We start from the raw sequence: 26,753 nt of genomic DNA, 5'->3' as shown, positions 1-26,753 counted from the left end.
ATTTAAAGGGGAAGAGCATCATATGCTTGAAGTGTTCCGTTTCAGCTCCTTCAAAAGGGTTTGGAAATCAGAGCCTCAGCTTGAAAGAAAAAAATGAGTAGGCTTAATTTTGCATCATGACTGTGAGCTCTTTCTGTTAAGGGCAAGCTTAGTTTTATTGAGCAGCGGAAGAGATTCAGCCCAAAATAAACAGAAGGGGCATCTCTCAGTGTGGTCCATTTGTGCTACACTCAAAAGCAGCACTTAAAAACAAACTAGGTTTTAGTATGACCTTTTGCTTGCTACCCAACAAGCCTGCCAAATCATTTATTTTCTCTGGGTCTCAATAACCTGTACATGTTCCCACCTGCAAAGGATGCAATGCAACTTTATTCATCAGGTGTTGGTTAAATCTGTTGGATACTTAGATGGGAAAACTGTCAAAATCTCACTCCAGTTTTACTTAAAATGCTGTCAATGACTGGAATTCAAGCAGAAACCTGCAAGAAAATGTTTCTCAACTGCCACAGTCATAGACATGGGGATGCTGTAGGTAAATGACATACTGTGATATTTTTCAAAGTGCAATTCTCTTTCTTACACTTTCATGCAAGCCAACAAGACACAGTGTCAATGTTATGCTGGCTACCACACATGAGCTCTTCACTACAGTGTACATCACACTTCTGATCTGTCTGGGACACCTCCAGCTGGGTGGCAGCAGGTACAGCTGAAGATGCCTTTTTGATTGTTCCACAAACTTAACAGTTACCTCCATGTGTTAGCATCTGGATCAAACACCTCAATGGTCTTCAAGTATGTTGTGCCATCAAAACCCCCTACTGCCATCAGCTGTCCATTCACCACGGCAAGGCCAACCTGCAAAACAAGCACCACAGATAACAGCTACTTAGCTGGGATGTCCTGCAAAGACAGGTCCTGAAAAGCAGGGTTAGAATTAAAAGGATTTAATAATCATGTTTGGTGAAAGGCAGTCTGCAGAAGAGGTTTTGTGGTTGGGGGAAGGGCAAATAAAATAGCCTAAAAATAATGAGACATGAAAAGTTCTCAAAACAGAGAGTCTCTTGGAGGAGAAGCAGAAGGTTCCCCTTATTACCAGCTAAAAGAACCAGAACTGCCAGAATTATAACAGATACATGAGAACCTAAGCCTTTGTCAGACAAAACTTACTATGTCCTGGACTGAAATTCTTCAAGTGTGACATGCATGCACCAGAATATCTACCAGCCTACAGCCTGGAACACTTGCTTGAACTAGGGACCCATATGTAAGCCCCTGGCTTGCTCCTCTCAAGCTGGGGCTTGGACCATCTGTAAGCATCTTGGATTCCAGCATTTCTCTTTTTTCTGCCGAAGCACAAAAAAAATCACTGAAATCTCCAATAGTTCTGTGGTTTAGGAAGATCATTTCAGTGAAAACATCTTGTGGCATAACAGAGAAAGTACAAGAACACAATATAAAGTGCTTGTTTTGGCTCTGAGAAAGTTAGAAAACTCAGGAGGGCTGCAGATACAGATGCATCTGTTTAGCAGCTTACAGAAAGCACATAGAGAAGCAGCTCATGAAAAGTCAATGCCTGATCATTAACTAAAAAGGACAGCACTGGACAGCAAACTATATTTCTTGATGGAAATAAATACGTGTTCTCTGCCTCCAAAACCAGTAGCTGCTCAAATTATGATTCATACTTGCCTCATCAGACAAAGAAATGCTAATTTACAGAAAGAATTAGTCCACTCTTTACTACAGAATTCAGTACTCTTCATGAGGGACTGTAGTGCTACAACCAGGGGCAATGGGTTCAAATTTAAACAGGGGAGATCTAGCTTAGATATAAGGAAGAAATAGTTTACTGTGAAGGGGGTGAGGCACTGGAACAGGCTGCCCAAGTTTTGGATGCTCCCTCCCTGGCAGTGTTCAAGGCCAGGCTGGTCAGGGCCTTGAGTGACCTGGTCAAATGGAAGGTGTCCCTGCCCATGGCAGGGGGGTTGGAAAGAAGATGATCTTGAGGTCCTTTGCAACCCAAACCATCCTATGATTCTATCCAATGATAGATATTCATGGCATTTGCATGTGCCTAAACCCAATGACTACTTAAACCACTTTTCTTCTTTTTTAAATAAGTCTACAGAAAGCACTAAGATTAGCAGTTGATGACATGCTGCAACTGCCAATATTCACAGGATTCAGTGAAGAAAGGCAACATACTAACCAAAAGACCAGAAACCTTCTTTCCACACACATCTCAAGGCAAGTAAAAGACTCTGATGAAGTCTGTATCTGAAAACCTGCTTGCCTGATTTCCTAGCTTGCTCTTCTATGCAAGTATGTTCATCTCCTAATTCACCCAAAGAGAGTCGGGTACTGGTTTTGATACTGTTCTCTAAAAGTATCTCATACCAAGTATGGCTACATCACCAAGTAAAAAACTGAAGAACTCTTCTGTTTCAGACCTAAGTAGATGACTCCATACAAGGGACCAAAACCACTAAAAAGATCCTTAAATGACTCCATTTCCCCATCCTCAGGCACGTTAAACAGCTGTTTATGGAATGATACGACTACCACTTCATTCTCCAGTCTTGCTAAAGAGCTTTGACTTTTTGCAAAGCTTTTCCCCTTTCCTCTCACAGATGAGAGATGAAGGTACAGAGAAAGCAAGAGAAAAACCTCACAAGATGACACTATACTATGTTCTCACTACATGATTATGTATAGTACAGACAGGAAAACCAAGCCAAACTCACTCCACTCCGGCGGGATGTCATGGCCACAACAGGAGACCACTGGTTGGTTCGAGGGTTGTATCTTTCAGCACTACTGAGCTCTGTTGTATCATCTCTGCCTCCCACAGCATATATCATGTCTTGGTATACTGCACAGCCCAGGTGCTTCCTCCTTGTCCCCATAGGTGCAATTGTGTGCCAGCGGTTCTCCTGGGGATTGTAGCGTTCCACTGCGGAGGAAATGGCACAGTGGGGGTTAGCACTTTTGAACCTGCATTCAATCTTTAAAGACGCTACAATTTCCACACACCAAAAATATGACGAACCAGTTTGTTATCTCTCACTCTAGTGCTTTTGTTCTACAGAACTCTTGCTATTATCTCTCCTATCTCCAGCCCTACAGTCAATCACATTCAGCATCTTCACTCAAGAGAGAGCTGGCAATGCTGCAAACTGACCTGCATAACCATCTTGCAGTAGTTTTACCTTTAGCAATTTCCTTCCTACAGCAGAAAAGGGTTACTGCAGGGGGAAAAAAAAAAAAAAAAAAAAAGAAAAAGACATGCTTGCAACTATTATGCAAATGATCAAAGTATTGTATTCAGGACACACTGCCAAATGCAGCAACAAGAAAAAAAAAAAAGCAAGATACAAGCAGGCCATAGGAGCTCACAAGCCTGCAGAGTAAATTACTGTACGGCAATAATCATATTTTAAGAAGAAAAAACACTACAAATTGATCACTAAGACAATCAAAAGCCATCTGGTGACATAAAGGACAAACAGGACCACGACAAGTGCTGATTGCAGTTAAGGGACAGCAATAGGCATACCAGTATTGAGAGGAGAAGTTCCATCAGAGCCTCCCACAGCATAAAGGAAGCCCCCCAGCACAGCTACTGCAACTCCCAGGCGCCTGGTGCTCATAGAAGCTACTCGAGTCCACTTGTTTTCTTTGGGATCATACCTGGCAGAAGAATAAACAAAGCTTAGCGAAGTGTCTACATCTTCACAAACGGGCAGGAACCTTATTCTGTTCAAACAAAAATCCCTGTGAGATCTGTCCAGCAATTGCTCGCTCTCCAGCTCATCTGCATCAATTGCACCTTCTAAGAGACCTTCTTCTCCCTGAGCCCCGCTTTTTTTAAATCAGAAAGTACCTTTCTACAATGTTTAGACAAGAGACACCATCCTGGCCACCCACAGCATAGAGGTAGCCTCCAAGAACTGCTACTCCAACGCTGGTCCTGCAGGTACTGGTGGGGGCCACATCACTGCTCCACTGATTGGTCTTCGGATCATACCTAGAGAAAACATACCAAACAGGGTAAACTGCTTGTCTAGGTATGTTTCAGACTCTCTCATGCTTTGGGAACTACTAAGGCAATCAAACTTGCCTATCTTGAGCTTAGACTGCAATGCAGCTATTTGTAAGATAGGCAAAATCTCTGAGTCATATAATGCATCCAATACATGTTATTCCAGGAATGTTCAAACTGCTGCGTGAGATGATCCAAACTGAAGATCAAAGGTTCAGGTCCATAAGGGAGCAGGTTACCAGACACTGACTGACATGTGGTAACTTGCTTCTATGCAAAGAGCAGCAGCCCAAGTTACTCTGCTTATGTCTTCTGAGGTTCACACAAGAACTCAGCCTGCACTAGGACCTGCATTTCAAGATAAAAGGATGAAAGAGCAAGATGGACCTGGGAATCCACAGACAAGAAAATATGGTGCATAGAAGAAAAGTGCAGGATGCAGGAGATGTAAGGCTAGGGTTATGATTTGGGAACCTGGGAGTATGCAAGGAGATGGGAAGGAAAGGCTCAAGGAGAAAACAGATTCATATGTGTATAGTATAGTTCACTGTATTTGTTACAGGACCAAGATTTATAGTATTAGGACTGCTTGAGTCTTACAGCTTCTAGGTATGGGGATTGCCATATGAAGCCTGGTAAAGCTTTTCTGACTTAAGTCTTTCACAGGTCTAAAACTGACCTATTTTCCTTCTTCTGTGTAAGTGCCAAGATTCCTTAAATCTTTAGTTTTCACTCCACAATAAAATTCCAGGATCTTTCCCTCAACATCTAAGAAATGCTTACTGTAACCTCACCTTCCTCAATAATGCTAAAAACAAGGCCACAATTGCAAAGAAGGTTGACCAGGATCAGCACTCCTCCCACCAATTATACCCAGAACCCACCTCTTATATATACTTTCCTTATACCAAAGGCTACGTATTGTCTCATTAAGCTGGGGACAACTTGACACAAGCTGTTACGCATTAAGTCACAGTTCAGCAGTAAACCAACACAATATTGAAAGGGTACACAAGGGAGGAGGAAACGTATATAACATAGTATAAATTTCAGGTTTTCAACAGAACAACAACAGAGCTGGCAAAATGAATTCATTTTTAAGAGGCTTCACCCAGATTTAGGCATTCAGAGTTAACATCTTGTACACTGGCCTTCTGGAGACCTACCTTTCTACACTGTTAAGATAAGAAGAACCATCATGGCCTCCCACAGCATAAAGAAGATCATCCAAAACACTGACTCCAACACCACAGCGTCTTTTGCTCATGGAAGCCACCATCCGCCACTCATTGGTTTGAGGGTCGTAGCGCTCAACGCTGGAAATTGCATCCCCGCTACACCAGCCCCCCACTGTAAGAAACAAGCACAAGAAACAGCATCATAACAATGCACTGAGCTCATGTACTCTGTGTGTGCCTGGTACAAATTATCCCTCTGGACTTTGTGAGTCTTAATCCACTTACCATCCTCAAGTTACTCATTCTAAGAATTACAATTAGAAGACAGAATGTGATTTTCAAGAGTATTAATGTAAGTTTGGAAGTACTGTGGTGTTCATAGCACCAAAGAAACAAGCAAGAATGTGAAAATTAACTCAAACCTTCAAATATTAATGCACAGGTCACTTCAGAAACATGTTGTGAGGACTGGCCTTCCAAGAACACTACCACCAGAGAACCCAGAACAGATTCTTCTCATCGAAGACAGCAGGAGCTATACATACCTGCAAAGAGCACTTCTCCACAGCGGATGGGTTTGCGTGGCCTAGTTCTTGGTCCTTGCATTAGTGGCCGCTCTTGGGGCAACAGGAGATAGTTCTTAGCTTCATCCACTAGATCCCTGTGCAAGATAGGAGAATATTAATCCCCAAAGTTCACCTGATACCAGTCTCGGGAGAAGATACAAATCAAAACTGATGACAGTAGAAGCCAGCAATAGTCACACACTTCACGTATTCACAAGTTATGTAAGTGCATGAATAGGTCAAGTCAAAACATAAACTCATCACTTCACTGCCATTGTGGGAAATAACAGATGAATCCCAGAATCCAATTAAGTTATCAAAGTGCAGACTTTTTACACAGAAAAGCTACTTTAAGTCCTAAGGAGATCGTCAATGCCATGCAAGTCGTAAGCTGTAATGAAAGCCCATAACTAGAAAACCAAAAAATATAAAGTGGAAAACAGTACACTGAAAGGTATTTTACCAACAGTAAAACTGCACTCTTAAAGTTTACTATTTCACTGGAAACTTGAGAGAACAAAAAAACATTTCTAGGGCACACCACTGACTACTATGCAAACAGAAAACACTTTTTCTTGCCTCTCTTCTCCCAGTTGCAAGAGAGGAAACTGTGAGATATTACCTATTTACCACTGACAAATCAGCACAATTTTAGAGAACAGATGCAATGCAATGAAATCCCATTGTGTAAACCAATGAGGATATTTACCGGCATTCCTCATCACTCTTAATAAGTGGATCAGAACCCACTGTACCCACAAGAAACTTGGGACTCAGCAGTGGTAGACGGACATGCTGCAGGACCTAAAACACAAAACAGAACATATATGGTAAACCACATACACCCACAGAGATGCAAGAAGCAAAATAGAAAATAATGGCCAACAGATTTTGATAAAGAGTTAATAATTCCTCTGGCAAACATACACAGTCATTTACACAGCCTAATCCTGGCATTTTAGCTCCTCTTACAGCACCTTTACCTTTTCAATACACTCATTTATATACCCAGCAAAATATTAGTCTTTGAAAGGGAACAACCCACTTGATTTATTAACAGCTGAAAACAAGGTCACAATCAAAAACCTTTACAAAATTACAGATGTCAATACATTTGCCTGAAACACTAGTTTACTTATGTTGGGGTTTAAGCTCAGCCGTAAATTAGCCACACAGTCTCTCTCTCACTCCCCCCCACTTTTTCTGTTCCCCTGCTCCCAGAGGGATGGGGAAGAGAATCAAAAGAATGTAACTCCCACGGGTTGAGATAAGAACAGTTTAGTAACTAAGGTATAACACAAACCACTACTGTTACCACCAATAATAAGGGAAATAACAAGGGAAGAGAATACAGTACCACCAGCTGAGCGATACCCAGCCCAATCAAGCAGTGAACTAGCCCTTCTGGGTAACTCCCAGTTTACATCCTGGGCATGACGTGCTGTGGTATGGAATACCTCTTTGGCTAGTTTGGGTCAGGTGTCCTGTCTCTGCTTCCTCCCAGCTTCCCCTCCACCCTGGCAGAGCATGAGACTCAGAAAGTCCTTGGTCAGACTAAACATTTGAGCAGTAACTAAAAACATCAGTGTTATCAGTGCTGTTCCCAGGCCGAAAGTCAAAAACACCAGCTACTAAGAATAGACTGCTACTGCTGAACCCAAGACAACTTAGAAGTTCTATCAACCATTTAGCTCTCTTAAATGTGAGCGGTTGTCCTGGGTTCTGCAGTAGCAGTCATTTTTCTCCTTCTTGGTAGCTGGTGCAGTGCAGTGTTTTGACTTTTGGCTCGGAAACAGAGCTGACAACAATGATGTTTTGGTTTGGCCAAGGACTTTGTGAGCCTCATGCTCTGCCAGGGAGGAGGGGAAGCCAGGAGGAAGCAGAGACAGGACACCTGACCCAAGCTAGCCAAAGAGGTATTCCATACCACAGCACGTCATGCCCAGGATGTAACTGGGAGTTACCCGGAAGGGCTGGGGGACTGCAGGGTTGGAGGAGGTATCAGTCAGTGCTTGGTCGGGCTGGGGGGTCGAGTTATCAGTCGGCTGGTGGTGAGGTGTTGTACTCTCTTCCCTTGTTATTTCCTTTATCATTGTTATTATTGGTGGTAGCAGTAGTGATTTGTGTTATACCTTAGTTACTAAACTGTTCTTATCTCAACCCATGGGAGTTGCATTCTCCTCTCCGTCCCTCCGGGAGCAGGGGGAGGGAAAGAAGTGGCGGGGGGGAGTGAGTGAACAAGCTGCCTGACTGGGTTTAAACCACAACAGTGGTATTGTGTAGTAAAGGAACAATAACAAGCAACATGCCTTTCACATTCATTTAGAATTTAGAGGTGAAAGCAGGTATAGACAGAGAGGCCTAAAAAGACAAACATTTATATGAGTGTTAAGAGATACCAAGAGAACAGCAGGTTTTTCTGGCTTGGTTTAGTTAATATTTTATACTTGTAAATTGTTTTCCAAAGCTTTCAACTAAATAAAGTTGCACTTAATGTCTATTTCCAAAGCAGAAACACTGAGGCAGGCAGACTCTCACTTCTTTTGATCAGAAAGCCTGAGACTTCAGAGGCTTTCTGGCTGACGAGCTTTGTCAGAATGGCTAATTCTCTGTGAAATGGCTTGGCTTAGATGAAGCATCATATTTCAACAAAACCATTCTGACAAGCTCCAGTATAGGATCACGAGGGCCAAGGCATCAAGCAGCAGAACTTAAAGATACATCATAAATGAAGATGAGTGCTTTTTTCTTTTATTCACTATGTTTTTTATAAACACTCAAAGCAATGCAGACAAGTTTGTCTGGACAGACCACTGGAGTGATCTAGTTTAGCGAGTCCTGCCTGGAAACCATTCAACAAAGCCCCTATTGATGGCTCCAGACAGTGCACCTTCCAACCTAGATGAACGGAGAGTGCAAGACACCTAACGTAGGTGGAAGTCAGAAATATTTACTAGAGCTTTTCATACATTCAGAACTGACACTGCTGTGGCACCACAGTTTCAGCCCTCATTACTCTTCTTCTGGGTAAAGCAGCTTCAAATGCTACTGTGCTCAAGATTACCTGTGGCAGCTGGGGTCTTCTTTCCTGAATGCTGTATTTCACCCAGGCCATCACTGCATTGAACACCTGCTCTTCACTGCGAACATTTAACTCATCACTGGATATAATGTCTATGAGCTGATTGGCAGGAAGTAGCATGAACTCCTCACTTTCCATTACCTGGTTAAACAGAAAGGGAAGGGGAGGGGGAAAAAAAAAAGTAAGGACAATGGTCAAAGCACCAGAGCATTCATCACACCAGCACTTCAGTGCAACTCTAAAGAGGATACAGTCCACCTGAATTACAGTCTAATGGACAGATCCAGTAAAATGCCAAATACCTGTCAGTTTTGACATCAACCCATGTGACGGGTTTCCTATACAGAGCAGAATGCAGCCCCTTGCAACACAACAAAGACACTTTTAGATGAGAATGCAAGTGAAAGGGACCTTTACACAATATTTTTTTTTGTAGGACACTTCTAAACCCCAGAACACACTGACTGGATTCAAAATATAGGAAAAAAAACAACCCCCTTCTTTAAAATCAGTCTCCTTGTTTGGCATGTCTAACACAAAGCAGAAATAAAAATGTTGCATAGGTGATAAATATGTGACTGAAAAGCACTATCAGAATAGGGAGGCTCTATTCACAAGAAATTCAAATCAGAGAACAAAATAAAAGTCTCAGAAAAAAGTTACCAGAGGCATTGTAGAGAACATGGGAAGTCTTCCCGAATGCCGATTTGTGGCAGAACAAAAGTATTTCAGGAAAAGGAGATGAACTCATTTGATCCTCCCTCTTTCATTCGTTTTTAATATATATGTACAAGTCCAGATGCACTGAAGAGGGAATCTGAGCCTCCTAAGGCTCTAAAGACTGATCTCTTGTGAAAGTCAAGCCACTGACAATCTCCAAACACATAATTCCTTCAGCACGCAAGATAGCAACCAAGTTTCTCAGGATGCTTTACCTGTCACTGAGGACTGCTCACACAACACACTGCAGAGCACACGTGAGTCAGTCTGTGACTGCCTTGAGAAGTTACAGAGCTCATGCACAGCCATGTCTTCCACACAGGTAGCATGGGAAAGATGCAAGAATCAAAATAAAGAGAACTGCAGAAATGGTTTGATTGACAATTGCCAGCTTGGCCTCCCTACAAGCATTCCCAGTTTGTAGACTGTGATCTCCAAGAGGTTCAGTGATAAAAAGTAACTTAATATTGGCTTGTTCTTATCATTTGTGAGCACATTAGAATTCCATGACTTATTTCACGATCTGAAGCACAAATTAAGGAAAAATATCTTGACACAACCATCTCAACAGGAGTCAGCTGTGCAATCCTTTTAACTACCTAAAGAAATTACTTAAAAGCACTCAACAGATACATAAAAATTGGCAAGTTACTGACAACAGAAAATACAGTTAAAAAAGACTACAACTATGAGATCAGTTACCAGACTGTTCTTGGATTCCATGGGCTTTCAGGGACAGGTTAACCCACACTTCTTCAGCCTTAGAGTAAGAACTGGGTTGGTCATTAAAGATCTTTATCAGCATTTTTCCATAGTCTCCCTCCTTTCTACATTGACTAGCTTATGTCTGAACTTTACTCTGACAGTTTGTAAATGAAGCAGCCTGAAAACAGAGGCTCTGGAAATTTACGAGTTAAGGATAGTCATCTAGACACTCCCATCTACCCTCGGAAAACTCAGTTCCATTGATAACCTCACAAAACTCAAAGTACTGGAAGCACTTCTGCAAACCAAATCATTACTTCTATGCAACTTGTTAGTTTATACAGTAAATTACTTTAAATGCTTTGGCTTATTTTGGCTTAATTATCAGGCCACTAATAATTACCTGATTAATACTAGTGGTCTACTAGACTGACTCCTAAACAAGAATAGGATGGGCTTCATTTTCTCTACAGTATTCATGTGCACTGCTGCTTTTACAAATAGAACAGATGTCAAAGTATACAATATAGAGTGCATTTTTTGTTTGTTGATACAAAGCACATGCTGTTCATCCCCAAGTATATTTTTCCCTTCACAAAGGTGTCAGAGACCAAACAAAAAAATACAAAAGTTGTTCATATACAGCAGAGTTGTTAACAGAACCATTTCACATTATGTCTACAAGATTAACTAGGGGGTTTAGGCAACAAATTAAATTAAGGGGAATGGAAAACTTGGAAAAATATTTTACCAAGAAGTTAATGACATAATGCAGGTACATACACATAAACATTAATAGAACTAGAGGTCAGTGCAGCAGAGGACACTAAGCAATACAAACCGCATTCAGGGTAACTGCATGGATTGGCCTGATGCCTAGTGCTTAACATTTTACATTGTCATTCAGAAAATTCCCATCTCACATTTCTGCCCAGCTCAGAGGAATGATGAGCGTACAGCCTCTGCAGAGGCAGGCACATTTTTATCAGTTCTCAGCCTCCACAGTAGAGGATGATTAAGTAGCTAGATCACTGGCTTCCATCAGACATTATCAATCCACCCTCCAGAAGGAAAATAATGGCAGAATATAACACAGTCCCAACAAGCAGCATCACTAAGATTGTCTGCAGAGAAACAGTGGGAGCAAAGAAATTATCATTAAGGATGAAGAGCTGCAAAATTCCCAGGGCACTGAAAGGGACAACAAAACCTGCCCAGGCCAAAAAAAAAGTAGTGCTCTAACCTAAGCAATTATTTTCCAGAGGCTGTGATTCAGTTAAGCCGATTTTAATTTGCATCATCTTTGAGGAGGAGTGTTTTGAGTCCAAAACTTTTGCTTTGTGTTTTAACAGGGATAAGAAAGACAGAAAGCTGTTTTTGAGGGACTACAAAAGAAAAGAACCCCATAGCAAGCAGCCCTTAATAGCCAGCTACATGTATTAATGCTAAAACATTTTAAACAAAAATTGTTATGCTGTTATAAAGTTATTTAGAGACTTGTAAGCATGCCCTACTCACGTAATAACAAAAGCAGCACAGATCTAACCATTAAAACAACCAAGCACTGAAAAAAAAAAAAAATATATACCATCCTGTTCCTCCCCCCTGAAAAAATGCGTAAGAAACGAAATGCAGAGCAAGCACTGAGCACATGAAATGGAGCTAACATGTAGGGCTTTTGGGAAATCACCAAATTCTGCAGAACACAAGCTCTCATCTTAAACAGCAAATTCTATTTTCTAGTCTTTACAGATAGGAAAGATGTATTTAACTGCAACTTTTAGAGTAAACTGATGTCATGTGTCTACAGTTAGATACCAAGTATTGTCTTCAATGTGTCAAACAGTCAAGTTTGATTGTGTTTGCTTCTGCTCATATTTTTCTTAAGTACTGACTGAAATTAATACAATTCCAATCTGTTTCCTGCAGGGGAAGAAAAGTCAGCAAGCTGCAATCAATCACAGCATTTACATACTGCAGCTTCTCTGGGGACACTAAATGAGCATGAGGAATTGATACCGGAGTTAGCCGCTTTGGAAAAGATCTACCTGTGAAGAAGGTAGAAAGAGGAGATTTCTCCACAGCAGGCTACATGTTACAAGGGATCGAAGAGCGCAGTTTCTAGAAGAGGCAAGAGGCTAATCTCTTTTAGCAGGGGAAAAGACATCCATGCTAAGCGCACTCCTAGAGAGCAGCTCGTTCCCAAACACACACAAATTTTTACCCTTCCAATAAGGGCTCAGGAAAAGCACCACTTAAAAGCACTAGGCTCCTTTCTGCATCTGGGTGTAATAGTAAAGTAAAGACCCACTCTTTCAGACTACTGCTCCCAAAATTCTTAACTACTATGCTGATCCTTCCTTGAACCCGTTGCTGGCAATTCCCCAGCCCAAAAGAAAAAAAAAAAATCATCTAGGCAGAATTAACATAGGAAGAGAGACTTGAGTTTAGAAAGGCAAGCTACAAAATCTAAACAGTTTCTGCTGAATAACAGATGCAAATCCCCAGTTCTGCTACAGCAAGGGAGTTGAAGACTCCACTGAAGTAGGTGTATGCTCTTCCATACACCCACCTTTCCAATCCCTAAACTTGACATCAAACTTTTTTGGTTCTATTGATGTGTTGTCCTTCCTTTAATACCTGGCTCCCCTCCAATCACGCAGAATCCAGAACATTTCTGAAAGATGAACGAAATGTCATACCATTATGCAGTCCTGTCAGATTCACTGCCAAACTCCAGCTACACCTGCAACCTTGCCTTCCACATAGCACTTGTCACCCAACTTAAGAAATGCTATGGATCTTATACAAACCATCAGTACAACACAGTCCTGCAAGTACTTCTTTCCTCTTTCTTCCCTACCTAATGACTGGTACTCACCATTAGGGCACACAGCAAATGTAAAGGCAGAATTTAAAAAGAAGCACAAGATGAGAGCTGCTCAAAGTTGTCACAGGACACATTCATACATTTTACACCTTAACTACAACACACTAGCTTCTTACCTCCTGGAAGTTATGCTGTGTGAACTTGTCAGCAATCCTCAATAGTTCACGGCATGAGTGGGTGTCAGCAAAAGCTCGGATGCCCAGGCAATTGGAAGGGTCCAACTGTCTCTTAAGGAATTCGCAGCAGGCCTCCTGGATCTCAGCCAACTGGAGAAGGCAAGCAGCTGGCAACAAGGTCTGGACATTTCCCTCTTCTACAGTGATCTGAGAGGTGTATGCAAAGTCAATCAGCAGTTCCATGGCCCTTTCATCAATGTCTCTAATTACTACCTCTGTCTGTCGAGACTCTGCCAGCTCCCCAGTGAACATGGCTCGGAAGTAAGGGCTGCAGGCTGACAGAATCACCCTGTGGGCGTAGATCTTCTTTGCACCAACTACTAGCACCACATCACACAACTCCCGGTGCTTCCTCAGAAGATTGATGACTTCCAAGGTTTGTCGAGGGTGCTTGTCAGAAATGTAGGGCATGCGAGCAGGCTGCGGCACCCCTTCTGGCAGTTTGTTAGGATCTCCAAGTGTGCAGCGGCTAGTCACATCCATTCCGGTCTCTCCTGGTCGAGTACTGCTACACCTGCAGCAGAGGAAGTCATAAGACAGGACCATCATCAACTAATCTACCACCAACTGTAAGCCAAAGCTCTACAGCTCTCATTGATTACAAGCACAAAACCAGCAGTGCTTGTAGCTCCTTGTTGTAACACAGAAACAAGCACACAATCACGTGAAAGAGGAATCTGTCTCTAACCAAAGCATACCTAGAAGTAAACAAATGTCAACTTGCAACAGGCTTATATTTATACCTACTTTTATATGCTTTCTATGACACATGGCTGTAATACCCAACTACACATACATATTCATTAACTGAACCTCATAATAGCCTTGTGTGGTAGAGAAGCAATATCCCCATTTCACAGAGAGTGACTCAAAGTAGAAAAGATCAGCCCACTTGCCCATTGTCACTTGAGTTTTCTTTAACAGAGCTGGAGATGGATTTCCAATGCGAAGAATTCCAGCTGCATGATTTAACCAAACTTTTCTGTTCTTCTACCTACAGTTTTTTAGAGGGTCACTCATCAGTGATATCTGAACATATTAAACTGTCACACAAACTTCAGTAACTTACATATCCTGCAGGCTACCATGAGTGTTCTGGGTTCACAGAATACCAATTTAATCATCACCTCCTCAGTTATTTTTGAATTATGGAGGCTTCTGACTCAATCCACCTTCCCTGACACATTTCAAAAGAAGGTTAATCTTTCCCAAGAATGGTATACTAAGAACTGCAGAAAGCAATCAGGATTATCAGACTGATCAGGAAAAAGTCAAAACAATTGAAGTATCTACAACTATCGGCCTAGTGAAAAAGGAAGAAAATAACGTCAAGATGATAACTTTAGAGATGAGGAATGACTTGAGAATATATAAACCAAGTTTCTGGCAAAGAGTAGGAACAACATACTATCTTACAAGTTCCACATGCAATGTGTTAACTAGTTGATCTTCTTCATTATGGAAGTTCAGGTACCTTTCCTTTATCTCTCACATCCCTGAGCACATGTCAGCTCTGCCACAGCCCAGGTGCAGTACCCCTCTGCACAGCAACATGACAACACTGTTCAGCCTCTGCACCAACAGATCAGACTTCACACCACATATTCCACTAACCGAAGCAAATGGGAATGCAGTATTGCCTCAAACCCTTCTGCAGTTCGGCAGGGATGAACCAAGATGACACATCTCAAACCTCACTTTGCAGAGACATCTGCCTACACCCCAGGCTTCACAACATGTTATGACTGAAGTCAGTGCTAAACAAGAATTAAACCCAACTCTATTTTCAGCAATCAGACTAAATAAGCAGATCAGTACACACAAAACTGAGGTGGCATTTTGTATGTTCCAAGCATACCATATGTGAATTTCTGCCACATATCATATGCACAATTATTAAAAAAGATGCATCAGCATCAGTAACATATCAATTATTATGAAAATCAAGAAAATTAAGGAAACTATTTCCTCTTCCCACTTCAAAGGAAAACCACCACTTAGATCAATTAAAGCATACTGCACAAAATACCAGAATACTGATAGTTATGAATTATAGTTAGTACACTAGCTTTGAAGATATACTGAAAGACCCAATACATGCTATCCATTACCACCGCCTTTGTGAGCTGTCACTACCTCACTTGGCTCATATTAAGAGTTAAAAAGAAATCTAACTTTGCATTGCAATTGCTGAATGCATTTTGCAGCATGCTTGAAGGATAGAATTAAAAATAAGTAACTCACATCTTTTCCTCTCATTATTATGTCAAATGCACTTTCTAACCATAGGGAAACCAGTCTCTTTGAAGCAGTTCAAATTATTCACTTGCATCTTAGCCTGTTTTCTCATTCCCCCCATATACTCCGTCATCATATTCCGATGTTTCAGACCATTACCAGCTGGATCTCCCCTCCCGGTTTTGTTCCTTGCTCTCGTTCAGCCTCTGCACCTTAAATGCCTTGGGTTTCACCTCAATTCCATCTTTTTTATATCCATCACCATTCTCCTTTTCTGACACCTCTAACAAAGCCTTCTGCTGTTATACTGCCTCTCACTCTCCTCCACTCGCTCTTGTCCCTCACAACCCAAATTCACCTAGTAGGGTTTGACAATCATTTTCAAAGCTCTGCCAAGTTCCTCATGAAAAATGTGCAAAGCTCTCCTCACAGCAACATAGACAAAGTAAGTTTAATGGTACCCCTACACCCCCACCCCCAAGACATTGAATAAAGATCAATTTACCTAATTAGCTTACATTCATGGTCCTCAGCAGCTAAGGCCAGAGGGCAAGTAATTTAAACCCTCTACCGAGAGATGGAGAAAGTTAGTGACAAAAATCCACCTGCAGAATCTAGCTCTTGCCAAGCAAGACAAACAGATTTTTACTGTGCATTAGGGCCTTCAAGCTATGTCAAACCATCCCCTGGGAGAAAAAAAGAAAAATACGAGCCCCATTAAGACACTTACTGTAATAATTTTTGGTCAGTCAAATCACAATAGTACAGAACAAGCATTCTTCAAATAAAAAAACATTCCACGTAACTAACATACCACAAGAGATGACCTATGTCCTAAGCAGTAACTGCTTCCAGAAAGCAAAATCCCTCTACTACACCTGTAGGCTTTCCTCAAAGAGAACTCCCACTAAAAACAGCCCTAAAGTATATCTCAGAACTTTCTAGACTGGCACAGATTCTAAGTACAGAAAGATTAGATTAAGGCTATGCTGCCACAAGGAATACAGTGTACCTTGTCAATCCCACCACATAAGACTCTGTTGACACAAAGCAATGGGGTAGACCATCTTATGCCACATGACTGGCCAGATTTAGGCAGTAGTCCTTCCTAGCCAAGACTGGACAGAACAGGATTCTTCTGCCCAAATGAGACTGCTTAACAAGTCTTTAAACTGACTGAAAGAGAGTCTGGTTAGTAAGATCTGGAGGTGCTCCTGCATTGTTCCCACCAGCATTCATCTGGGCACCTGCATTGCATCCATCTTCCTTCCTTCAGGAAAGTCCTGGTTAATAACTAAAGAAAACTGAAAGGATGGAAAAAAAGAGTAATAAACAAATTAGCACATTCATCCATAACTTATCTCTGGGTAATGCAACAGCTTGGGAATTTTCATACCGGATCAAATCAGATACCTGATGTTAAGCACTGTGGGTTGCTGCTTACACAGGCATGAAAGCATGAATTAGAAGGACACTGATTGCAAGCAGGTCCACAGGTATAATAATTTAACTGCATTATGCATGCATTATGCATATATATGCATAGAGAATGAAATGATGAGTCAGTAGCTTAGAGGTGTGAAAGACAGAAGGCAACACTTGATTCTCACATGGCAGGCTAGCTGCCTCACACACACAAAGCTAAGAGCTGCTCCTGAACTCAGGGTGATTAAGAAGGGTTGAGGATCAGAGAGGAAATGTGTATGCAAGCATAAAAGATTCACACCCAGCTATGCAGATATTGTGGGATTAGCTTCCATCAAAATGCAGGGCTCGGGAAATCAGCAAATACAATGGGATTAAGAAAGGGCTGACGAAGGATCAGTTTTTGTAGCGCACTGCTGCAAAGTACAAATGGGAACACAGGCAGTCTGCAGCACTAAGTGAGCTAGATAAACGCGCTGCTCTGCCTCCATTTTACTAGGCTACACCACTTGCCAAAACTTTATTTACTAACACAGACATCTATAAAACATCTGTCCTAGGAGCTTATAGCAGATCCATCCAAAGTTCAGAAAAATATCTAGTAACATAACTAAAAAAAAATTCTCTCTAATACTGACCTAGAGCTCCTTAACTGCCAAGTCACTGGACTGCCTTTTTTTTTGTTTTGTTTTGTTTAGGTTAACATGTTTTTGGTTTAGCATAAGATTATAAGCAAGCTTTAACACTCTTCAGAAAAAAAAAAATAAATAGGCTGACCTGTGCAACAGAGTAAGTCTCAGAATGAAAACATCAACTAAAATCCAAGACCATACATCACTACTGGATTTCAGTAGCCACAGATTTCAGTAGCAAATGAAAATTCAAACCAAACCGGTAGCAATTTCTGTCAATGCTTTGATTTGAATTTAACACATACACAAAGAATATATTATTTCCTATACTGATTACAAAACTGCCAAAACAAAGACCTTTGATTTGGCCTGGCCAAATGCAATACCTTTGGTGACAAAAGTGACAACACCACTGGCAACTATATAAATGGAAGTGCTTTACTGTGACAATTGATACTCTAAGAATTAGTTAGCTAAAAGTCTGTTATCATTAAAAATACCACCAATTCCTCTTCTTACCTAGCCAGCAAGTTCTAGATACACATTATCAACGAGACCAAGTCACCCAAACAAGCAGATAAACCTGACTGCAACAGTATTTTACATTACTCAACAGGAGAGCAGCAAAGATCTGCTGCATATTTATACTATGAGGGTGGTGAAGCACTGGAACAGGTTGCCCAGAAATGTTGTGGATGTCCCATACCTAAAAGCATCCAAGGCAATGTTGGATGGGGCTTTGAGAAACCTGGTCTACTGGAGGGTGTCCCTGCCCAAGGCAGGGGGGATTGGAACTACATGAGCTTTAAGGTCCCTTCCAACCCAAATCACACCATTCTATGCTTCTATGATATGTCCCTATTCCATTGTTTAGTTTGATTTCCACTTACCAATCCTAGAAAACTCAGTTTCACCAAGAATGAGGATGTCCATACTCTGAAAGATGAAGTTATTGCTGCAGTCTTTCCAAACCTTCCTAAGACTTTTGTATTTTATCTTGGGAAAGAGCTATGTCCAAGCTACTGGTTAACTTCAAGTGCACACGAGGGTCCCAAACGCACTGCTGGGGTCTGAAAACTCTCCCTCAGCATGGTCTGTCCGCCTGCGCTCAAGGCCCCTCCACTACAGCACTGCTGTAACCTGGAATCAGGCTGCAGGGAAGAGGAAAGAGGTAGGAGGACTGCCCCACTTTGCTTGGGAGCTGCTCAAGCCCTCGTGCTTGGCCTGAGCACATCTGCACCTGACCTTGTACTCCACTGATACTGACCTGCTGAGTAGGCTTCCTGGCTTGACCTCAAGCCCTTCTTCATCACTGCAGACTTGCCTGATGAGCACCAGACTCCTGACTGACCCTGATCATCAGATTTGCCCTGCCCTCCTTACTCAGGTACTGTGGGACTACGCCCTTCACTGAGAGGTCCCCTCTGCCTTGCTTTTTCCTTCAGAAGAACAATGTTCTCTTGCAGCTCCCTGACAGTGAGAAAGTATAGCCTACCCCAACTGTCACTGCATTCTTAATGCAAGTGTCATTGTTCAGACCAGCTGGAAACATAGCACCAGGTACTACTCACTCACACCCTCCACTTTTCCCTCCCCAGGCAGGATGAGGAAGAGAATCAAAAGAATGCAAAACCTGCAGGTTAAGATAAGAACAGTTTAATAACTAAAATAAAGTACAATCTCATAATAATAAGGGAAATAACAAGGAGAGAGTTATAAAACTAAAAGGGGGACCCCACCCCCCAAGCCAGCAAACACAAGCAATTCGAAATACAATTGCTCGCCAGTCACTGATCGATACCCAGCCCATCCCTAAGCAGCAATCAGACCCTTCTAGCCAACTCCCCCATATTATATACTGAGCATGATATGCTGTGGTATGGAATACCCCTTTGGCTAGTTGGGTCAGGTGTTCTGTCTCTGCTCCCTCCTGCCTTCTTGTGCTCCTCCACACTGGCAGGGCAAGGGAAACTGAAAAGTCCTTGATCAGGGTAAGCACTACTTTAGCAACAGCTAGAACACAGAATCATAGAATAGTTAGGGTTCAGCATTATTCTCACACTAAAGCCGAAACACTGCACCGCACCAGCTATTAGGAAGAAAATTAACTGTGTCCCAGCTGAAATCAGGACAGCAAGATAAATCCTGTTTCAACATCAATGCGTTTTCTCCACTATACCCTTGACCGAAGTATCTGCAACTCCTTTTCTGTTCAAATTGTACTTCCCATCCTCTGAATGCTGTACATATTTGATACCAAGCCACCATGCTTACTAATAGAGTACAGACGAAGTCTCACTTCCCTCTTCTTGCAGTATCTAACAGGACTCTTGCATGTGATATTAAATGGCTGCAAAGCTCTGAATAAAACGATAAAAGGAAGTGCTCCACCATTTGCTTAGCTGGACTTTATAGGAAGATTTGGGAGCCTAAAATTCAATCAGGAATCTTTTATCATTTTCTGCTAAGACACATGTGAAAATAACAAACAAATTTTAACAATCAACACAGAGGCCCTTAAAACATGCAAGCATATTCAAGAACTGAAGTTCACAGCTTATGATAGAGCTCTGCTTGACAAGCCTAGACTGCAGCAGTACAATATGTTGAGGTACAGTAATCAGCTAGTTAGGTCAGAAGTAAAAGCATGTAAATATGTCAAACTTGTTATCTACGCTTTACACTGTTTTGCCAGAGAGGAAGAGAAAACAAAAAGTACTCAAAGGTCTTTTCTGCACTCATTATCCAAATAAAATCTAAAAAAACCCCCAAAGCCTGAAGTGCCAGGATCAGCACCACAATAGAAAACATCTATCATTTTAGCACCCAGCTGCTGCTCACCACTAAAACTACCTAGCCTGAGTAGCAGACACAACTTCCATGCTAGCAAGTCCAAGGCCACAAAGCCACAAAAGACATGAACTTCAGCACTTCAATTCTCTTCCTCAATGCAACATGCAGAAAACAGCAGACAAAAAAAAAAAAAATTGAGAACCTCCATTTTTCCATTAGGAACACAAAAAAATAGAAAACAAGAAAACAAGCCAAGCCAGTCACCTATTTTATGTAATCTTGCAAAAAGATTTTGATAAATGGAGTACAACACAAGAACCTGAAAAGTTGTGGTTTTACACTAGTTAATGTTTAAACAGTCTACATTGTAGAAGACTAAAATGGAAGAAAGTTCACCTGCTACTTAATCCGTCTTAAAAGAAGGAAGGAACTCACTGTAAAAGTCACATACAGCTCATTTTCTAAACCACATTTTTTATCTTGGCAAAAATACTGAATAATACACAACCTCACAGCAGTGATGTCCCAAGGTTTACTCATTAGCTTAACTACAGCAGCACAGCCTTTTTTTTGTTGTGCTTTACAGGTTCATTTAATTAAACAATACAGTGTCATTCTTTAAGGGTTTAAATGACTTATTCATTTATTGCCTTCTTACATAGAACCTGGGCTAATGGTTTCCGCAAATGCTGTAGACAGAAATACTCTACGTATTAATCTATGATTAAAATTCCTTTTCTACTTCTACATGACTGTTTACAGAATTATTGTTAATAAAAGTTTCCTTGCTTTCAACATCCTGAAGAGTGCTGACAGACTGAGCAATTTGTGTGAGTTGTCTTTACTTCATTTACAGGTATAGAACTTCAGGAAACTTAGCTTCCACACAGCTTGTATCACACACAAATACAAAAATGTATCTGCTGTTAAGTTTTTCCATGGGATTGCCACTGGATAGTGAAATGCAGCTAGTACTAGCAGACAACCCTGTTCGCCAACCTGTCATCAAGCTGATTTACTGTGGTAATTGTTTCTCTATATAACAGATATGTTTTTAACATAATCACTGCAAAAACTCCCCTGAATCAAACTTCAGCTTCATCTTGAACTCATTCGAACTGAGGCAGCTGGCATTCATAATTTGAAAACAAAATCTCCTTTTCACCCAAGACCTTACCCCAGCAAAGCAACTAAACTTCTTTAGTTAAGGGGAAAAACAATGCCCCTTAAATTTATTCCCAGGCAGATTATTTCACACACTTAAATTAGTAGTCAAATACTGAATTTTAAATAGGATAGTAAACAGGGTATGGAGAATCATGATAACTTGTCTGCTGTACTCTTTCTAACAGCACATTCATTTAGAGACTTCCGGTGTTGTAAATATAGAAAGATAAATACATTTAAGTAAGGACTAAAAGTGAACACTTTATATTATAATTCTCTTAGCCAGGGCTTAACAACAACAAAATAAAAATAAAAAAGAAATTGTCTAGTCACTTAAGAAACCAATTTGTGTTATTTATCATATCTGCGTAAGAGAAGGACAATTGTTCTTCATAGTCCTACCTGCGCATTGGCTTTCCGTCCATGCACCGTGCGGAGAAACCTTCACACTATTCTTCAAGACCTGATCCAAAAGAAAAAAAAGAACAAAAAAGGGTCATATTCTGAAGGAAGAGAACGTTCTTTCCTCTCTTCATCCTGGCTCTAGGACAACAGAACTGACCACATCCACAGACTACTACGCCTTCAAGCTCTTAACCAGCTAGAATTCACAGCCTAAATTAATGATGTCTTGGACTGCAGAGAATAAAACAGGAGAAAATAACATCAACATTACATTTCAACACAGCTGCATAACGATTCTTTAGGCAAATGGAACGCACACATCATAAAGTCAATACACCGTCTGCCTCCCTGAATCCTTAAAACTGTTCTACCAAAGGAAAAAAATACCTCATGTAACAGGGTGTTTACTCTCACTCCTTCCCCAGAGCCAGGAGGTATCTCTCCTTCATACATTTACCAGATTTAAGGCAGGCTGGCACCTAACAAACGCCTCACAAACAGCACTACGCTGCTGAACAGCTACACCGAGGAAACAGTATTTGACGCAAGATAGAACTTGTGTCTGGAAACTGAAGATAACTATGTTCCCCAGAGGTAAAAGGGATGCTAATAATGGTACTACATCTGCAAAGATTAATGATGCTGCCTAATGCTCACTACATATCCACTCCAAATATCCATTTTCTGAGGGGAATAACAGTTGCAAACTCCACAGGTCTTCCACGTTCAACCACTAACTTCAATTCTAATGTAGATTAACCCTTTTTACAAAGGTATCAACCATCTAAATTTTCTTTTAATGTAGACTCAATTAGGAGTACACTTAATTCAATCATTATTTAAAGCAATAAGGCTAACTTAAGTCATATACTAAAAAAAAACCCAAAAGGGTGACTTCTTCTCGTTCATAAATGAGGTGAGAAATCAGAACCTAGTGAAACTATAGGAAAAGCAATGACAGGATGAGACTGAATAACTCTGACAATAAATAGAAGTAACAATTCAAATAGAAAAACAAATTCTGGAAGAAAAAATAATTTTTGGAAGACTGAAATTGTCTCATTGGAGTCCTGCACCCAACAGTAACAAAAACATTTTTGGCACAATTTAACTACAAAATAAATATTAACTATATGAAGAAGCACATTATTTTATATGCAGCATTCTGTAAGTACATTATCTCAGAAACACAAACACAGCAGTTTGCCAGTTAATGAAGAATGAGCTCAGCCTTGCTGTCTTCCACAGTTGCAAATTACTCAGGTTCATCGTTTCCTGCAAATAAAGCCAGCCGATTCATCCTGGTTAGGGCACTGCATACCCATTTAAATCCAAACTATGACTGCTCGACCTCACTCCGACCAGCCTCTGCTATCCCTCCTCTCGCCAGCATCGAGGGGTTCCCGGAAAAGCGAGCCTCACTGCATGCACCCATAGGGAACACCAGCTGCCCCACTGCAAAGTAGCATCTCCACAACTGCCCGCGTGCCGTAACATATTCAAAGGCTGTTCAGAGCATTCTGCACACGCTAGGAAGTATAGACGACGCTATTCTTACACGCCTGATTGCATCAGATTTAAACCCCTTAAAATATACATTAAAAGTCATGAGAGGGAAAAAACAACCAACCAACCAAAAAAAAAAAAAAAAAAAAAAAAAAAGCCACCACATTTAGTTCGGGATTCTCGATTTGGTGCTCTCCGCGGGGCAGCAACGGGACGAAATGACAACCTCCTCAGCAACGCGTAGCCCTGGCTTTCGGTCACCCGCAGGCGCAAGTAGGTTTCCCGGGACGTGCGGCTGCTGCTCCTCCCTCACGACCACGGCTCCCTCCTGCCCCTTCCCCCGCAGAGACAGAGCAAGCCGGCAAATGACAGTAAGCGGCGCGCAAGGGCGCGGACCCAGGCCCGCAGAAGAAGCCGACCCGAGCCGAGGCGGGCACGCTCCTCCAGGCCGCCGCTCCCCCACCGGCCCGGGAGCGAATGGCCCAGGCCACGCTGCAACGGCGGCCTGCCGAGACAGCGCGACACGCACGGCTGCCAGTCTTGCCCCGCCATGCCAACAGCACCGGCAGAAGGCAGCTCGCCCGGCCCCGCACCGCGGCGGCAAAGGGGCCCTCAGCAGCTGCGGGCTCCAGCGAGAACCAGCCCCCAGCCCAACACCGCCGGACAGCACGAGCGGCGCTCACTCACGCTGGGCGCGGGATCCGCCACCGAACTACGGTCCCGCAACAGCCGCGCCGAGCACAGCGCACCCAGCGAGCCCCTCCCTACCGGCAGGAAATGATCCGACCCCGCTCAACTGCCCCGCCAACCGCTGCTGCCGCGCGACGGCCCGTGCCCGCCCCTTCCGTCCCCACCCCGCGGTCGCGGGCTCGGCCCCGTAAAGGCGGGGACTGCCGCAGCCCGCCACTGGCTGCGACTTCCCGCAGAGCTGGTCCTTTGTAGGCAGGGTCCGTGCCAGCCGGTGTGTCCGTGGCGGCCGGCGTCATGCGGCACAGACTGTGCCGAGGGCCCCGGTGGCTACCCCTATCCCGCCGGGTAATCGGTGCCCCAGAGATGCACCCACACCTTGGAGGTTCCAAATACAAGCCCAGGTACCGGTGAGGCGGCAGCAAACGATACGTGCCAGGCTACCACAGGTCGTTTCCCTCCAGGAGTAGTTACGAACTAATCGACCTCCAGAGGTAGTGCGACGGGAAACATGACACGAGGAGCAGGTGTTAGGAGGATGGCACCTCCAGATGTAGTAAATTGAATCGGAGAAATCTCCAGGAACTCGCCAACAAAGTTTTAAGTTGACAAGCAGGTATTCTTTATTGCGGCGCCGGGAGACACGGGGGATAGCTCCTCCAAGCGTGTCTCCCTCAGGCATCAACCAGGCTGTGATTATATTGTCCTTAAACATGCATATTCATTAGATCACGTACATTACATCATACTTCTTAGACAATGCCTCCTGAATGCATACAAAGATGTGGTAGTGGGCTTTCGGACCCCCGGTGGTGATTTCTTCATCACTTTGTTTTAGGATCATTGTCATATCAGTAACCACCAGGAGGTTCTGGCAAAGCTTATCTTAGTAATTTTCGTTTTCTCTATAGTTGCTAACAAAGCCTAACGTTCTTGAGGTTACTTATTTACAACTCTATTCTTCAACCAACCCCACTCTTCCAATATTCATCCACGCACCAGTGACTTCGCTTCGCCACTTACTACTCCCTCAGCTCCTCCACCGGCAGCCACCAAGCCGCCTGCTGGGGAGGGACAGTTCCCACTGCGCCTGCCGCAACGCATTGTTGCAGAGAGCATGGCTGCTGAATGGAGCGGCAGCATTGCTCTTCGCAGCCCCCATGGCAGGGTCCGGGTTAGAACAGACCTCTGTGGAGGCGCAGCAGCTACCTCAGACAAACCCCTGTGTCCACAGACCAGTGGCTGTGGAGACCTGAGCCTACAGTGTGCCTGAAGACAGCCACGCACCCCTGTCTCACCGCTGCGCTCCTCTCCCAGCCGCCCCAGGTCCCCCACGGCCAGCCAGCGTGTTCCCACTGGCTGCGCTGCTGGGGAGGGACAGTTCCCTCCTGTGCCTGCCGGTGGCAGCGGCCGTTAAACCCTGTTCCAGACCGTTTGGCCGCTCCCTCTGGTGCACGCTCCCTCCCCTGCCCGTGCTCGCTGCTCTTTTGCCGCCATGTTGTACAGTTCAGGCATCGCCTAACGTGAAACTTCACGGGCAGCTGTGCGGGAAGTCCCAGTGAGGAGGGACAAGGGTACGTCTTACAGCCAAGCTCAGGGACACTCGAGAAGGAAGCAAACTGGCACTAGTTCCTCTCCCAGCTGAAGCTGGAGCGCAGCTTCCCACCAGTGCCAATTGCTGGTGATGCGCGGATTGACTCCACAACTCGTTAAAAGTTGTAAAGTAGGTATGCTTTTTATTCAGCGCTGAGACGCACGGGGATAATTCCTCAAAGTCATGCGCGCCTCAGTGTTGTTTCCCTCTACATTTATTCTCTGAAGTTATGTATATTCATAAGGCTGCACAATACGCCTATACATATTCATGTCCTATTCCCACTTCGTATTATAATGAGCCAGAAGGTCCTCTGCGCCTGCGCAGTGCCCCCTCTGGTCATGGGCAGGGGTCTCAAGATGAAGTAAATGAGTCTTCCTCCTCCGGGTAGGGGTCTTCAAGATGAAGTAAATGAGTCTTCCTCTTCTTGCGCTTTTCACCTTTTTTAGTCTTTACGTTTGGCCTTAGAGTTTGGTCAGTGTCCCAGCCGTAAATCCTCTACTTCTCCCCTTTATCAGTAGAGTTTGATCAGTGTCCCAGCCGTAAATCCTCTGCTTCTCCCCTTTATCAGTAGGTTCAGGCGTCTGCTTATTAACAGGACCGGAGGTCTCTGTTCTGCTTAGCAGGCATTTACAACAGATAGTCCTTTTGTTTAAACAAATTCCTCTAACCCCCTTGTACAACCCCCCTGTACAACCCCCTTGTACAACCCCCTGTACTACCCCCCTGTACAATAGTCAACCCTCTGTATCAATGGGGTCTTCCAGGAGCCTCATGTGGGCACAGGAGGGTCGTGCTTGTGACTAAGGAGGCCGAGAGCAGGGAAAGCCTTCGCACTTCTATCGTGGTTTAAATCCAGTCAGACAACTCGTTCACTCACTTCCCCCCCCCCCCGCTTCTTTCCCTCCCCCTGCTCCCGGGGGGACAGAAAGGAGAGTCAAAAA

At 43.1% G+C, this 26,753-nt stretch overlaps 1 protein-coding gene across 5 annotated transcripts in view; it reads right to left on the bottom strand.

Annotated features, from left to right (window-relative positions):
- Positions 1 to 24,349, bottom strand: part of KLHL20 (kelch like family member 20) — a 28,116-nt gene extending 3,767 nt beyond the window's left edge. For 3 of the 5 annotated variants that reach the window (XM_061451941.1, XM_061451943.1, XM_061451940.1), the window contains exons 1-11: positions 24,216 to 24,349; positions 22,020 to 22,080; positions 13,303 to 13,876; positions 8,854 to 9,012; positions 6,499 to 6,593; positions 5,769 to 5,884; positions 5,212 to 5,395; positions 3,887 to 4,030; positions 3,560 to 3,693; positions 2,748 to 2,956; positions 752 to 858 (exon numbers count right to left, since the gene is read on the bottom strand). In XM_061451941.1, the coding sequence (XP_061307925.1) occupies positions 752 to 858; positions 2,748 to 2,956; positions 3,560 to 3,693; positions 3,887 to 4,030; positions 5,212 to 5,395; positions 5,769 to 5,884; positions 6,499 to 6,593; positions 8,854 to 9,012; positions 13,303 to 13,876; positions 22,020 to 22,042 (1,745 nt within the window). In that variant the 5' untranslated portion in view covers positions 22,043 to 22,080; positions 24,216 to 24,349. Of the gene's footprint in view, positions 1 to 751; positions 859 to 2,747; positions 2,957 to 3,559; positions 3,694 to 3,886; positions 4,031 to 5,211; positions 5,396 to 5,768; positions 5,885 to 6,498; positions 6,594 to 8,853; positions 9,013 to 13,302; positions 13,912 to 16,105; positions 16,284 to 22,019; positions 22,081 to 24,215 lie in introns of those variants that run through there. The other 2 variants (XM_061451944.1, XM_061451939.1) reach the window with 2 other exon arrangements.
- Positions 24,350 to 26,753: the final 2,404 nt, after the last annotated feature.

Source organism: Pezoporus flaviventris, unplaced genomic scaffold (assembly GCF_033815535.1).
Source record: "Pezoporus flaviventris isolate CSIRO_AGI_PZ_B2104156 unplaced genomic scaffold, CSIRO_AGI_Pfla_v1 ptg000013l, whole genome shotgun sequence".
NCBI classification, from domain to species: domain Eukaryota; kingdom Metazoa; phylum Chordata; class Aves; order Psittaciformes; family Psittacidae; genus Pezoporus; species Pezoporus flaviventris.
This window is presented reverse-complemented; position numbering and strand designations above follow the sequence as displayed.